Source organism: Hipposideros armiger, unplaced genomic scaffold (genome assembly GCF_001890085.2).
Source record: "Hipposideros armiger isolate ML-2016 unplaced genomic scaffold, ASM189008v1 scaffold_80, whole genome shotgun sequence".
NCBI classification, from domain to species: domain Eukaryota; kingdom Metazoa; phylum Chordata; class Mammalia; order Chiroptera; family Hipposideridae; genus Hipposideros; species Hipposideros armiger.
Window position 1 is genome coordinate 1,978,898 of NW_017731430.1, and position 15,873 is coordinate 1,994,770.

The window sequence follows — 15,873 nt, forward strand, 5'->3', positions numbered from 1 at the left end:
ATGATGGTGCCAACTTGGGCCAGTGAAGCGACGTCCTCCACAACTAGACTGAAGAACAAAAGGACAGCAACTTGTCTGTTCCCCTTCACCCAATTCCCCAGCACTGTTCTCATCCCCCAATTCCCCAATAAAAATCTTTTTTTTAAAAAAAGGGAAAGTAGCGCACTTCTTTAGTAAAACCTTTGACCAACACGTGATTATTTCCCTGTAAACTTAACAGATTTTTTAGGTCCCAACTCCATGCCCTTTTTGGCTACTAATCCCAAACTATATCCTTTAAAGAATTTCAGGTAGCAAAGTATCTAAAGGATTAGCTTTCATTTTTTTTTTTCTAGAATAGAGTGAGTTTTGAAATGAAATACTTGTGAACCCACAAAACAATGGCCATTTCATTATTAAGGCTCAAACTATTTCCTGGAGCTGGAGTTCGCTTGAGTAGGTGCATGTTCAAGCCTGGGGGGGCCCCTGCCCACAATGCAGAGCCACAATTACTGTCCCACGTTTGGGATCTCACACAGCATGGCTCTGCCCCTGGCTGCACCTGTGGTTTACATACAACTAGTCAGTTCAGCTCTATAGACCCAGCTCTCTGGGTCACGAGATATTGTGGAAAGAGCCTGTGCGAGAGAACAGCAATGCAGATGGAAAAGGGGTGCAAGTCTGGTGGGATTCTAAGGAGACCTCCAGACTGGTTCTGTTACTGCTGACTGGGAAATACCTTGTTTTATTTTTAAAGCTCTTGGCCTCTCAAGTGCATCAAGTGTTAGAAAAGAGTACCTTCAAAATCCTTTTCTTTTCTCCCCTTGCAGGAAGTGCTCAAATCTCTCTCTCTCTCTCTCACACACACACATACACCCAAAAGAGGAAACAGTTGGATCGGAACTTAGAAATCATGTGACTGATGACTAAGTTCAATCTTTTCTACTGACTGCAAGGGGAGAGTCCGACGATTTAGTTACTGACTGCATTTTTTAAGTTTTGGAGATATTAAATCATGTTACCATTTATGCTCTTGTCCACCCTGTTTTCTTCCACATTTACTGACCCGGTGGAGCAACACTGGATCTGCAACTCCTCTGATGTGAGTGTTTGGTATACCTACTGTGGTAAGTGAAACAGCAACATGTCGCAGCCTCAGCTATTTTGAGGAGGAGTTTTCACAGGCTCCTTTCTTGCCCTGCCGTCGCTGGGACACGGGAAACGACTGCCTGTTCCAGCAGCTGCCGACAGCAAGACTGATGGCTGGTGACTTCCCTGTGTGGATTTTCTGGATCCTTCACAGACCCCACCAGCCTCTAAAATTGTGTTGTACTTGACTTCCGAGTGCCTCTGTTGTTTCCTGCGGTCAGCTATCTCTCCCTTGAGCCCAGTTTCACATTCTCCCCAGTTTTGGCAGAACTGTCTGCTTCTGAGCTTTTTTTTGCCTGCCTCCCAAAACTGCTTCTTCTTTGCATGGAGGAACAGTCCTAGCTGCCTCCTGCCCCTGGTGATTGCTCGAAGCTGTACTTTTGTTTTCCAGCAGTGTTGGGCATATGATGGGTGTTTTGCATGTGTTTCAGGCTGTGATTTTTGAAGACACTTGGAATCATCTCTCTAATTGGATGTAAGCCTGGCTCTGTCACTTATAGCTGTGTGTGACCTTGGGCAAAATACTCACTTTGCCTCTTTGTGCTCTAGTTCTTTTAATCTGTAAAATGAAAGTGATTTTAGAACCTATTTCACAAGGATTGGTATGACGTTACATTTTTAGCACAGAGCCACATAGAAACAGCCCTGATTATTATTTTTTTAATTAACCTAATGATGCTATTGCTGGTTGTATCACTGTCTCCCCACTGCCCTGCCCTTTCCGCCCTCCCCCCGCCCCCCCAAAGCACAGCTCCAGGGCTTGACCACTGTTTTGGTTTGGTATTTGCTACTGCATTGCTCATCTTGAGTGGGCTGGCCTTTTCTGCCCACTGATTATACCAGCAAGGTTTAAAGGGAGGCTCCCCAAAATATTAGTTCTTTGAGATTTTTTTCGGGAAAAGGGATTTATGGTCTAAGCATTTGGGGGAAATTTACAAATGTCCTTTGAGTTCTGAGAAGTTCTGCAACAAAGAAACCTATTGAAGTCCCCAGATTGTCAATTTTATTTTATTTTATTTTTTGAGTGTGTGTTGGCTGTCCTGAGAAACACACTTCTGGCAAATGGTAATATGAAGTTATTTCCAAGGAATTAAGAGTAATCGCCAACCTCACACTCGTGGGTTTTTTCCCCACTTGTGAATTGTGTGGAATTCCCTCTCAGCTTACCCGTGGAATGTCTCCATTCCTACAAAACCTCCGTCCATTGCGCCCTTCCAGGAAGACTCCTCAGCCACTCGGCCCCCACTTCTCTCTTCTGCTCTGGCCCTTCTGCCCCACACGTCTCTGTGCTCGGTTTCAGATGGCCTCTAATTAATGCACCACTTCGTATTATTATTAGCTTTTAGTCTCTTAGGAACAATAATTTGATTTGTCTTTTGATCTGATTTTTGAGGGAGGATCTTGCGTCTTTCTGTCTAATGCTGAGAAATCTGGGGGTCCTCCCTTGCTACCCACCTGCTGTCAGGACTGAGGGGGGCAAGCGAAGTGCACTGCTATAGCAAGGCTCTGCCTGCCGCCATCCCCACGGCCATGTCACTCCCTTCTCCACCCGAGAGAATCCAGGCTGGCCCAGCCGAAAGTGCATCCGTGTGGGAAACACTGGTTCCTCTAGGCATTGTTGTGAGGGTGTTGGTGACAACAGCCACTCCCGATTCAGTCTTCTCTGTGAGGATGACTTCCATTTGGCCAAACCACTGGGTATATATACAGTGTATTAATCTGCTAGGGCTGCCATCACATCACAAAACACCACAGACTGGGCAGCTGAGACAACAGAAATTTACTTTTCACAGTTCGGGAGTCTGGCAGTCCAAGATCAAGGGTTGGCAGGTTTGGTTTCCTTCTGAGGCCTCTCTCCTGGTTTTGCAGATGGCTGCCTTCTCACTGTGTTTTCATATCTTCATACGGCCTTTTCTCTGTGTCACCCCCTAAACAACCTAAGTGTCCATTGATGGATGAATGGATAAAAGAAGTTGTGATATATATATGAATTATATATGTGTATATATGAAAGTGGGACAATTAAGTTCAGGAACTTAATTGTTTGTGTGTGTATGTGTGTGTGTATACACATATATATGTGGCCATGGATGTTAGCTGAACCTTTTGTGGTAACCATTTTATAATATATGTAAATCAAACCTTCATGCTGTATGCGGTAAACTTATAGTGATGTATGTCAATTATTTTTCAATAAAACTAAAAAAATAGAGAAAATAACAGGTTAAAAAGTCCCAAACGGGGGCAAGTAATTTTATAAAAATACATTTGGGAGAGTTTCTCCCCTTCTCACCCCCAGTTTAACATAATTTAGTACCTTCAACCCCCACTGTAACAATGTAAGGACATTAAAACACTCATCTATTTACATTAGGGGGAGATTCCCTTTTTTGTATTCGTACAATATTTTAAATTTTGCTTTGCTGTGGCAAGAACCCCTTATACAAGATCTACCCGCCTCTTTTTCTAAGTGTATATTAACACGTTTGTGGACGATAGGCGCAGTGTCGTGCAGCGGGTCTCTACAGCTCATTCGTCTTGCTTGACTGAAACTTGAGGCTCGTTAATGACAACTCCCCACTTCCCTTCCCCGCCAGCCCCTGGCAGCCATCATCCCACTCTTTGGTTCTATGAATTTGACTATTTTAGACACCTCATGTAAGTGGAATCATGCAGTATTTGTCCTTATATGACTGGCTTGTTTCCCTTAGCAAAATGTCCTCAAGATTCATCCATGTTGAGGAAATTGCAAAATTTCCTTCTCTTTTTAGGATTGAATTGTATTCCATTGTACGTATGTATCACATTTTCTTTATTCATTTACTAATGGACATTTAGGTTGTTTCCATGTCTTGGCCATTGTGGATGGAGCTGCAATGAAAGTGGAAGTGCTAATATCCCTTTGAGATCCTGATTTCAATTCTTTTGGGTAAATACCCAGAAGTGGGATTGCTGGATCATATAGCAGTTCTATTTTTAATTTGAATCTCTCTATACTGTTCCCCATAGTGGTTGCAGCATTTTGCATTTCCACCAAGAATGTACAAGTGTTTTAATTTTTTTACATCTTTGCCAACACTTGTGCTTTTTGTTTGTTTTTTTGTTTTTTTTTATAATAACCACCCTGACAGGTATGAAGTAATACCTTATTGTAATTTTAATTTGCATTACCCTGATGCTTATGACGTTGAACATTTTTTCATTTACCTATTGCCCACTTGCTTGTCTTCTTTGGAGAAACGTCTACTTAAGTCCTTAGCCCATTTTAAAATTAGGTTATTCATTTTTTACAGTTGAATTGTTAGAATTCCTTATACATTTTGGATACTAACCCCTTATCAGATATATGGTTTGCAAATAATTTCTCCCATTCCGTAGGTTACCTTTTTACTCTGTTGGTGGTTTCCTTTGCTATGCAGAAACTTTTTAGTTTGGAATAGTCTTACTTGTTTATTTTTGCTTTTGGTGCCTGTGCTTTTGATGTCATATTCATGAAATCATTGTCAAGATCAATGTCTTAAAGCTTTTCCTCTATATTTTCTTCTAGGATTACAGTTTTGAATCTTACATTTAGATCTTTTACCCATTTGAGTTGATTTTTTTGTGTGTATCATGTAAGTTACAGGTCTACTTTCATTCTTTTGCACATGCACACCCAGTTTTCCCAGCACCATTTGTTGAAGAGACTGTCCTTTCCCCATTGTGCATTCTTGGTTCCATCAAAGATCATTTGACAATATATTCATGGATTTATTTCTGGGCTCTCTGTTGGGTTCCATTGGTCTATATGTCTGTCTTTGCTATACCATACTGTTCTGATTACTATAGCTTTATAATAGTTTGAAAGCAGGAAGTGTGATGCCTCTAGATTTTCTCCTCTCTCCCAGGATTAATTTGGCTATTTGTGGTCTCATATAAATTTTGGAGTTCTTTTTTCTATTTCTGTAAAAAATGCCATTGAGATTTTTGTCACTGAATCTGTAGATTGCTTTGGGTAATATGGATATTTTAATAACATTAAGCCTTCCAATCAAGTAACACAGAACGTCTTTCCATTTGCGTCTTGTTTTATTTCTTTCCTCAGTGTTTTATAATTTTTAGGATGTAGTTTATCACATCCTTAGTTAAGTGTAATCCTAGGTATTTTATTCTTTTTGGTGCTATTGTAAATGAGGTTGTTTTTCTAATTTTCTTTTCAGATAGTTCATTGTTAGTGTACAGAAATGGAACTGATTTTTGTATGTTGATTTTTTATCCTTAAATTTTATTAAATTTGATTAGTTCTAATAGTTTTTTTCAATGGCATCTTTAGGGTCTTCTATATATAAAGTCATGTCATCTGCAAACAAGGAAATTTTACTTCTTCCTCACCAATTTGAATGCCATTTATTTATTTGTTTGTTTTTGCCTAATTGACCTGGCCAGGTCTTTGACTTCCAGTTGTTGAGAGTGGTGTCTTGGCTTTTTTGCTAATCATAGAGGAAACATTTTAGTTTTTCAGCATTGAATATAATATTTAGCTATTGGCTTTCCATATATGGCCTTTATTATATTGAGGCCATTTCCTGTAATCCTAGTTTGTTGAGAGTTTTTATCACAAAAGGGTGTTGAATTTTATCAAACACTTTTTCTACATCTATTGGGATGGTCATGTGACTTTTTTTTTTATCCTTCATACTATTATGCACATTAATTGATTTTCATATATTGAACCATCCTTGTATCTGAGGGAAAAATCCTACATGGTCATGGTGTATAATTCTTTTAATGTGTTGTTGAGTTCATCTTGCTAGTATTTTGTTGAAGACTTTTGCATCTATATTTATCAGGGATATTGGCCTGTAGTTTTCTTTTCTTATGATGTCATTGCCTTGCTTTAATATTAAGGTAATGCTGGGCTCATAAAATTAGTTTGGAAGTGTTTCCTCCTCTTCAATTTTTTTGAAAGAGTTTGAAAAGAGTTAGTGTTAATTTTTATTTAAATGTTTGGTAGAATTCACCTGTGAAGTAATCTGGTCCTGGGTTTTTCTTTGTTGGGAAATTTTGATTACTTATTCAATCTCCATACTAGTGATAGGTCTGTTCGGACTTTCTAGTTTTTCAGTCCTTTGGGGATCCCCCTTGGAAAATTTGGGGGTCTGGATGCATGAAACAACCTCTTCTCTCCTGAGTGAAGCTGGAGGCTAGGGGATTTTTTTCCTGATTGTGTAGGGTCTCTGTTGAGAGGGTGTCCTGAATCTCCCTACCAGCTTCAGTGAGTCTGAATTCGAGTTCTCCTGGGTTACAAGAAGCTCTCAAATAGTTTCTGATTTCTCATAAAGGCAATTTGTCCATGAATTGTTGCTGATTTTGATGTTTATGGGGGGAAGAAGGGTCTTGGACTTCCGACTCTGCCATCTTGCTGACATCATTCCTCTGGGGAGGGAGATATTTTAACCACCCTTAGTTTTTCTAAAATGATGCAATTTTAATGCTAAGGGCATCTTTTTAGGGTCAAATATTAGAATACTTTACTTATTGGAAATGATTTATAATAATTTATTGACATTATCTTTATTCCATTTAGATAACATGAGATTGCCTATTTCAATAAATGTTACTCCCTGTTTAGAATTGAAGGGAAGCCATGGATATTTGCTTATTTCATACATTCCAAGTAAGTCCAAAGTTTTTTATTTTAGATCGGTTAAGAGGGTTCAAGAAATATCGGTGATAAATGATTGTGTTCCAAATGTACATGTGTTAGTTTTCTATTGTTATGTAACAAATTGCCACAGTCTTAATATCTCAAAACAGTACACATTTATGTGAGACTTTTAACAATCCAATAGGTATATCCTTTGTCAATCATTATCTATGTAACTGATAAGTAAAGTTGGGTTTCTACTAGTTAAAGATCTGTGTAGGAGCAAGCCAGCATGTTTTTTTCCAAAGATGATCTTTCTAACAACAACAACAAAAAGATGTGATGAAAGAAGACAATGTTTTTTATTTTATGTTTTGTCATGTTTTTCTTCTCTATGATTTTACTTGTCATCAGCATTGCAAAAACTAAATTGGGTGATGCTGATAGTATAGGGCTGGATCTGAGTGTCTGTGAAAACACATAAAACTTTTATCCTCTCTTACCTGTCACCTTTGTTGTGTGTATGCCATAGGGTCCCAGAAAACCTCAATTCTAATTATCCTTATTATGATTATTGCTTTCATCATCAGTATCATCATTACATCCTAGCTTATATTTGGACTTTACAAAGTACTTTCCCATACATAAGCTTAAATAAAAATTTTTCCCCCTGATTTTGGTTCTCCAGTTTACAAGAAAAAAGATAGCTGAGAACCTGGAAATAATAGACAATAAACACATGTTTTAATATTCCCGAATTTCATTGTTCAACCTGTATTTCGACACTTTGTTTCTGCATTCATTTATTCATTAAAAAATGCTCAGTAAATGCATAGTATATTTCAAGTATTGTGACAAATACTGTGAATTCATTGATAAATAAGATATTCTCTTGACCATCAAGAATCTCGCAGTAAAGACGGACAGACCTGTAGATAAAATGGCACGATTAGTGAAATGATAGCAGTAAGGCTTAGTGGTAGCACTTAGAAAAGAACCATAACCCTGTTCACTTCACTTTCGTAGCCAAGAGAAAAAGAAATATCTTTTTTTCTAAACTTTTGCCTGACTAAGGCTCTACATTTTCTTCCTGTTTTCTCAGGTGTGTTTTTTTTTCTGGTCTGTGTGCTGTGCTTTACCCCTAGATGTTTGGCAGAAGTGATTATTTACAAAACAAATGACCTGATTTTCAAGCAAACCCCTTGCCCTTACAAACAGGAAGTGAGTTGTATCCTCCCAGGCCCAAGTCATAATAATACAATGTGGTAACACTCAGGGTTCTCTGAAAAGCAAATACCAAGAAGGAATTAGACATGCAAGAGATTTATTAGGGGGAAATGCTTATGAACAATAAAGGGAAGAGAGTGCCAGAGCAGGCAAGGGGAGGATTGAGACTGAGGTGCAGTTCTGATAAAGAGAACAGAATGAAGAAAAAAAAAAATTAGTGCAAAACAGTTGGTAAAGGTGAGAGTTACTGTGTTGTTATTTGTTTGTCATAGATGGGTTATGAGTGTTTGCCTTTGTACAAATCCTAGGGTATAATGCACTTATAACACCTATTTGGGGACAGGGTCGAAACGTTTAAAAAGTTTCTCTAGACAAGAAGAGTTCCATGAGAGAGGGAAGGAAGGAGAATTTGGTAAGATGGTCATCAGTCCAAAATGCATCCCTGAAATCCTCTCTGCTGGGTCAGTGGGGAGCCCTATAGCAAAGATTGGCTGTTACAGGTGTCCCATGACAGGCAGGGGGAGGCTGGCTCTAGTGCAGGGCTCAGTCATTAGCGGAGCAACCTGTAAGAGCCTTGCCTCTGGATAAGGGCTGACATGGACCTGAAGGAGCAGCAGCTGGAGGCTGTCTGCCAACCGTCTTGCTCCCGGGAGGTGCTTTGGAAGGAGGGTTGAGTAGCGTACCTCCGTGGCTACCACAAATACCTTCATCATTCACTAAACATGACATTTCCAGAACGTTATATTAATGCAGTAACAAAAGAATTATTCAGCCGTATTTTTTATAGTGCTTTGCAATTGTGACCTGTGTTTCCTCAGACTATACTAGAACGTCTGTATAAAGTGTGGGGTCCAATTCTAGACATCAACCTTGTTTTTAGGGTGTGCTATCTCTGCTTATATTCAGGAAGAGCTAAAAGTACAGCCTTGAGCCAAAAATAGGGAATGGAAAATATTTATTTTGAGACTTTATGGCCTTGCTAGTAAATTATTTGTGTATCATTAGCCGATTGACAAAGAAAGCTGGACCATAAGCCTCCCTCAAAGTTATTTCTGGTAGTTCCTGGAGTTGTCTTAGGTGAGCTCAAAACCAGTCTTTTTTGTTACCACATGACAGCCACTGAGTGTTGGTCTCTCCGCCCAACACCCACATTAACATCCCCAACTACTGAGTCACACAAGTGGCTCCTCCCATCAACCTGGGTACAGGTGCCCACGTGACCACAGTGACGTCCCAGGGCAAGAAGCATCTCAAGATGGAAACGGCTGAGAGGCTAAAATGGCGCTTCCTCTCCTGGGGTCACTGAAGACCAGAACACGCTGTGTTCCATGCAAAAAATGGAAGAAGGTCCTTTGTCCTGCGTTGTCATAGGACACAACAGCAGGACTGCCCCATGCCTGTGTCTCAAGGAATTTCTTGTGAAAGCAGCTCTTCACCTTCTGCCCATATCCCTGGTTTTGGAGAGGTTCAGGCCTAAGACCATGGAGCAGACCCTATGATGTTCTTCTCCATATTTTACCCTGAAAGTGTGGAAGTGGAGACAAATTAGGAAGTTTGGTGGCACTTTGAGCTCAGAGTAACCAGGGCCTGCCTTAAGACCGTGGTCATGGGGAGGAAAAGGAGGTGAGTAAGATTTACTGGGGTGGGGAATTCTAGTGCTGATTTGAGATGAAGATGAGGAAATCAATTTTGGATCCGTTGGGTGCCGTGACGAGCAGCATTTGCATAGTGATGCTGAATGCATATATGAGGCAGGTGCTCAGGAGAAAGCCTGAGACTAAAGATGGTGACCTGGAAATGATCACCTTGTGTGGTACTTAAAGCCAGGGCGAGTGCACAGAATAAATATTGAGGAAAACCGAGGACAGAACCCTCAGAAGGAGGAATCAATGATATAGACTGAGAGGAGTAAGTCCGAGAGGCTGGAGATCTGCCAGAAGAGATCGGAAGCACCAATGCCACATGCAGGAGAGAGTTTTGAGGAAGAAACTGGCAGTTCTGTTAGGCGTAACCAAGCTCAGTTTAAAGATGGAGAACTTTTCCTTTGCTTATGGCTACAATGAGTCCTGGTGACCTTATTAGGAAAATATTTTCAGGGAAGTAGTGGTTACTAGAATTTATTTTCCTAATGAAAAAGATTGTACCTTTTCCAGTCGGGCCCACTGAAGAACTTAGAAGAGTTGAGCAAAATACATTGTTAGCCGGATTTTTCCATGTTAATCGGTAATAGGGAGATCATGAGGGAATAATAAATAGCTCATACATTTTTCTTTTTTACCCAAAGAAAATATTTGTTTTAATGTTGCTGTATTCAGTTTACTATAAATATAGTACAAATTGAAGGACACTTTCTAGTGCTAAAACCCAATGGTGAAACTTTCCCAAACAGATAAGTTCAGTGGCCTCAGCAAAAAAAAGATCAACTTTTTAATATAAAATTGATAACAGTTTTCCAGTGCAGGGCTCAATATTGATGTGTAGTGCCAATGATAATAGCTTCCTCAAAGTGAAATAATTGAGCATAATTTTATTTTACTGTATTATCACCTGTTTTAACCCAGAGATCATACATCTAATTTTTTTTTTTTTTTTTTTTTTTTAGCTGAGCCCTCCTGCCAACTGTTGGCAGCTCAGTGGCTGCTCAGCTCAGGCTGGCACTCGAACCGCTGTTGCTCAGAGCTCGCACTCTTGAGCGAGCTCTTAACCAACTGAGCCACTAGGCTGGCCCCATCTAATTTTTGATCAAAAGGTTTAATTTTGTTCTCCAAGAAATATGTCATCAAAACTACTAAAGAGGGGGCATGAATTGACTATTGTCACTCCCTTTCCTTTCTTTGAACTTCCTGGCAGAATTGTAACTAGAACAGAAAATTTTGTGTCTTCATTTGATAGTTTTTTTAAAAAAAAATATGTTTCTCTATTTTTAGGCATAGCACAGATAATTCTTGCTGTGGAATGTACCAGTTACCCTCTCAGAACTTTAGTTTTTTTCTCTGCAAAACAAGGATCATAATACCCATACGACAGGTAGTCATGATGATGGAATGAGATAATGGTGGAAAAGCATGGGGCATATTTTAAATATTTAATAAATGTTAATTATTATTTATAACATAATTTCTTATTTGAGGACTAATGGGATTTTTTTTTCTTTTTAAGGAAGAGACATGAAAAATTTATATTTCAATCTGTATTTATCTCATAAATCCTTGATTTTTCCAATGCGCAAAGAAGTTATTTGTCGAGAATCTGATGCCCAGTATTCTTTTTGCAGAGCTCTGAAGGGAGGTAAGCATTCAACTTATAGTGCTCTCAGAATAGAATCTCAGACTTGATGAGAATGTCATGAAAATGAGATGAACTGAAAATGTGAAGTTTCTTTTCCAATACTAATTCTTTAATTCCATTCAAAGTTTTTACTTTAAGCAGCTTAAACATTTTACAATTATGTTACTGAGTTATTATTAAGGTGATGTTTCCTTGAGTGTGGTTGAAGGGATATTAAATTTTTTACCTTGTTCACATTAATATTGCACACTTACCCTTGGTTATAGATCTCTTTTTCTAAACATTACATTTATTATTTTTCATAGAAACTCACTAGATTTCTCTTTGCAGCTGCATTAGTTGCTTCTGTGTCTTACCCCTCATTTTTTCCACCCTGGAATTATTCACAGAATCATAAAATCTCCGAGTGTAAGACCTGATTATTACAACTTCATGAATTTTTCCTTGATAATTTTTAAACTAGTATTTTAAATGGTTTAAAAGATTATCAATATCATGCTGTCACATTACCAAAAATGGAAAATATAAACAATAATGAAGTCACAGAATTGTATTTCTAAAGTCATTTTGGCGTATTTCCTTCTCATATTTTAATCTACATATATTGTTTATGTAGTTGTAAGTATACCTTACTACACTTTAAAAAATAATAATAATAATTACTATTATTATTATTATTTTTTAAAGATTATACTGGGGACTTGGACACTCAGTTCTGGCCCGAGCCATAACTTACCAAAAATGCGGTACCACCTTTATGCCTACTGCACCTTTTAATTGCAATATTGCAGTTTTTAACTCCTTCTTTGCCTGTCTGTATCTCCAGTGGACTTTCAGTCTTTGAGGGAAGAGTTAGTGAGTGCACTTACCCTCGTCTCCCCAGCTCCTGGCACACAATAGGCTTTCAATAAATATTTGTTGAGCTATTAAATTTGAACTGGGTTGGCCTAGAATGAAAGATCATAAGATCATGAAGACAGGATCACTTGACTAAGCCCAAGATCCAACATCTCAGTGTATTAGCATCCTTAATGAGGATACAGCCAAAAGAAAATAAATGCTTATTTGTGAGAACAGAAGGCATATATGCAGACAGAATCTATTCATTTGCTATTAAGGATTGTCTTTAGTCTGTTCTGAGAACAATCACCATTACAGCTTTGCATTTAACTATGTATAGGACTTACAAAAAAAAAGATTTATGGTCACTATTGCTTTTGTTAGATCCAAAACATTTCTGTCTTTCTATCCTTAACCTGGTTAAGTTCATCCTTTGTTGTTTCTGAGCAGGTCAGTGGAGTGTGGTTTTTCTGCCCATGGTTCTGTGCCCCACAGTCTCTGCAGGGCCAGGCTCAAGGCTGTGCATTTTAACAGTAACTAAATACTTAGCTTTCTCATAGTGGCATTGAGAGGAGCTTTGGGGTCCTGGCTGCCTCTTCAACCTCCCTTCCACCTTTAGGAAGAGTCTTCTCTATTGTACCTTACTAAAGGAGCAGCAATGTTAAATATGCATATACGAGGTCTGACAATTGAGTTCCCAAACTTGTTGCAATGATGTTGCTAACCTTTTTTGATATCAGAGGGATTATTCATTATGAATTTGTCCCAACTGGACAAACAGTTAACCAAGTTTACTATTTGGAGGTGCTGAAAAGGCTGCGTGCAAAAGTTAGACGGCCTGAACTTTTCGCCAACAATTCATGGCTCTTGCGTCACGACAATGCACCAGCTCACACAGCACTGTCTGTGAGGGAGTTTTTAGCCAGTAAATAAATAACTATATTGGAACACCTTCCCTACTCACCTGATCTGGCCCCCAATGACTTCTTTCTTTACCTGAAGATAAAGGAAATACTAAAAGGAAGACACTGTGATGTCATTCAGGACATCAAGTGTAATATGACAATAGCTCTGATGGTCATTCCGGAAAAAGAGTTCCAAAATTGCTTTGAAGGGTGGACTAGGCGCTGGTGTTGGTGCATAGCTTCCCAAGGGGAGTACTTTGAAGGTGACCATAGTGATATTCAGCAGTGAGGTGTGTAGCACTTGCTCTAGGATGAGTTAATGAACTTAAGTGTCTGACCTCGTATATAGCTTCAAATGAAGCATATTAGCAGTAGCTTGTTCATCACCCATTCATTGTTGAAACCAGTGGGACTTAAAGTTTGTACCCCTAAGAGATGAAATACAGGCTAGAACTGATGGAGGCCTGAGATGGCAGACAAGCCACAGGAGAATCATATCCAGTGTAAGACTTATTATTTCTCTCCAATTTGCTTGAGACTGTTGCTGCCAGTAGTAAAAGTGTAAAAGGTGCATGCCATACTACCAAAAAAAAAAAAATCACCAAGGGATAACCAATACCTTTTTGTGTTTTTTTTTTGCAGAGACTGTGAATACAAGCATATATTTCTCCTTCAAGGGAATACGATTCTCTAAGGTACTGTTCAAGAGTCATTTTGTACTTTCTTAACCTTTTGCAGAAACAGATGTGTTAAGTATCTGAAGCAAGCTGTTCACAACTTCTAAAAATTGTGACCCAGGATTAACATTTTCAAGATTTATTTTTGTTTTTATTTTCTTAAAGATTTTATTGGGGAATTGGGGAAGGGGAACAGCCAAGTTGTTGTCCCTAAATCTTAGTTGTGGAGGGCGCAGCTAGCTCAGCTCCAAGCCTAGTTGCCATCCGGCCACCTGTTGGCAGCTTGCAGCTGCTCAGCTCAAGGTGCTGTGTTCAATCTTAGTTGTGGGTGGGCGTAGCCCACCTACCCACATGGGAGTTGAACCAGCAACCTTGTTGTTAGGAGCACGTGTTCTCACCAGCTGAGCCATCCTGCCACCTGTTGGCAGCTCAGTGGCCGCTCAGCTCAGGCGCAGCTCACTGGCCCATGTGGGAATCGAACCGGCGACCCTGTTGCTCAGTGCTCGTGCTCTTAACCAATGGAGCCACTTGGCTGGCCCAAAAGGTTTCTTTTTAAAGTTTTATTTGGTTTTGAGAATTTGGCCACTTCTTCCTTCCGAAGAATACAGAAATATAAAAAAGTTACACAAAAGAAAGTTCTTTTTTTTCACTTCATATTTTTCCACTAATGCATATGGCTGAAGGTAATACAGATGCTCCTTGTTGATATGTTGAATGACGTGGGGGTGAACGCACTGCATGACCCCTGTGTGGGACTCTGTAATTGCATCCATGAATAATAACGCTGAAATGTTAGATATTTGCATTAGACACCTAGCAACACATTTTTTGCACACGTTTCATTTTTTGGTGACTATTTTATTTATTATTTTTAATTATTTTTTTTTAAAGATTTTATTGGGGAATTGAGGGAGGGGAACAGCACTGGGGAATCAGGGGAAGGGGAACAGATAAGTTGCTGTCCTTTTGTTCTTCAGTCTAGTTGTGGAGGACGTTGCTTCACTGGCCCATGTTGGTATTATCATTGTGCTCTTCCCGGGCGAGGCTGATCGGTCGCCAGCCTCTGGACGGCCACTCACAGCAGCTCTTGGCAGCTCACGCCAGCTGCTGGCCGCTCACGCTGGCTGCCAGACACACATGGTAGCTCATGGCAGCCCACTGCAGCAGGGGCTACAGCCTTGCGTCGCTGGCGACTCACGGCAGCCCAGCTCCAGGTTGAGCTGTTGTTCACCATCTTAGCTGTAGAGGACAGTGTCACTGGCCCTCCTCTGAGATCTGAACCGGGCCCTGCTGCTCAGAGCTGGCATCCCAAGCCAGCTCTTAACCAACGCGCCGCTCGGCCGGCCTGGTCACTATTTTAACATAAACTTTAACAATGAATATTCTTTATGTATTTTGTTTACAAGTGACATCTGATATTTGAAAATCTCACAGGCTAGTTTCAAAAAAGTCGTTAAAAGACACCCTTTTCATCATTGGGAAATAAATGTGTCTTCTGTTTGCTGACTGCAAAGGCATACAAAAAGGTTTCATCTCGTTAGAAAACTGAACAATGAGAACCAGTCCCATTTAAATGACTTCCTCCTAGTAAGGAAAACTTCTTCTAAAAATCTTTCAAAATAGAAGCATCTAATATTTTATATTACATGTATTTCTTATTCTTCCTTTCAGGGACTGTACAGATTTGTTGTAGAAGCCATCACCGGGATTACTGAAGAATTGCTCTTTTGTTTGAATTTTACCATCATATACAGCCCTAATTTCAATTAGAATAAATCTAGTATATTTTTATTTTTTAAAGGTTTTTATTCTTTACTTACATTTTTTTCCCCAGTGTCTTTGTTGCCTAGGGCTGCCAAAACAAATGCCACATAGTGGATGGCCTAAACAACAGACATTTATTTTCTCACAGTTCAGGAGGCTAGAAATCTGAGATCAAAGTGTCGGTACATTTGGTACCTTCTGAGGCCTCTCCCTTCAGCTTGTAGATAACCTTCTTCTCCTTATGTCTGCACATGGCCTCTGTCTGTGTGTCTAATCTCTTCTTATAAAGACACCAGTCATATTGCATTAGGGTCCACCCGTAAGAAACCTCTTTAAAGACCCTTTCTCCAAATCCAGTCACATTCTGAGGTACTAGAAGTTAGGGCTTCAGCATATGAATTTGGGGGGTGGGGCGGGG

The 15,873-nt window shown here is 39.5% G+C and overlaps 1 protein-coding gene across 1 annotated transcript; it reads left to right on the plus strand.

Annotated features, from left to right (window-relative positions):
- Positions 1-886: 886 nt before the first annotated feature.
- On the plus strand, positions 887-15,482 carry LY96 (lymphocyte antigen 96). Its single transcript, XM_019643574.1, has 5 exons — positions 887-1,106; positions 6,695-6,784; positions 11,141-11,269; positions 13,657-13,709; positions 15,363-15,482. The coding sequence occupies exons 1-5, from the start codon at positions 995-997 to the stop codon at positions 15,459-15,461; spliced, it is 483 nt and encodes a 160-aa protein (XP_019499119.1). The 5' UTR covers positions 887-994; the 3' UTR covers positions 15,462-15,482.
- Positions 15,483-15,873: the final 391 nt, after the last annotated feature.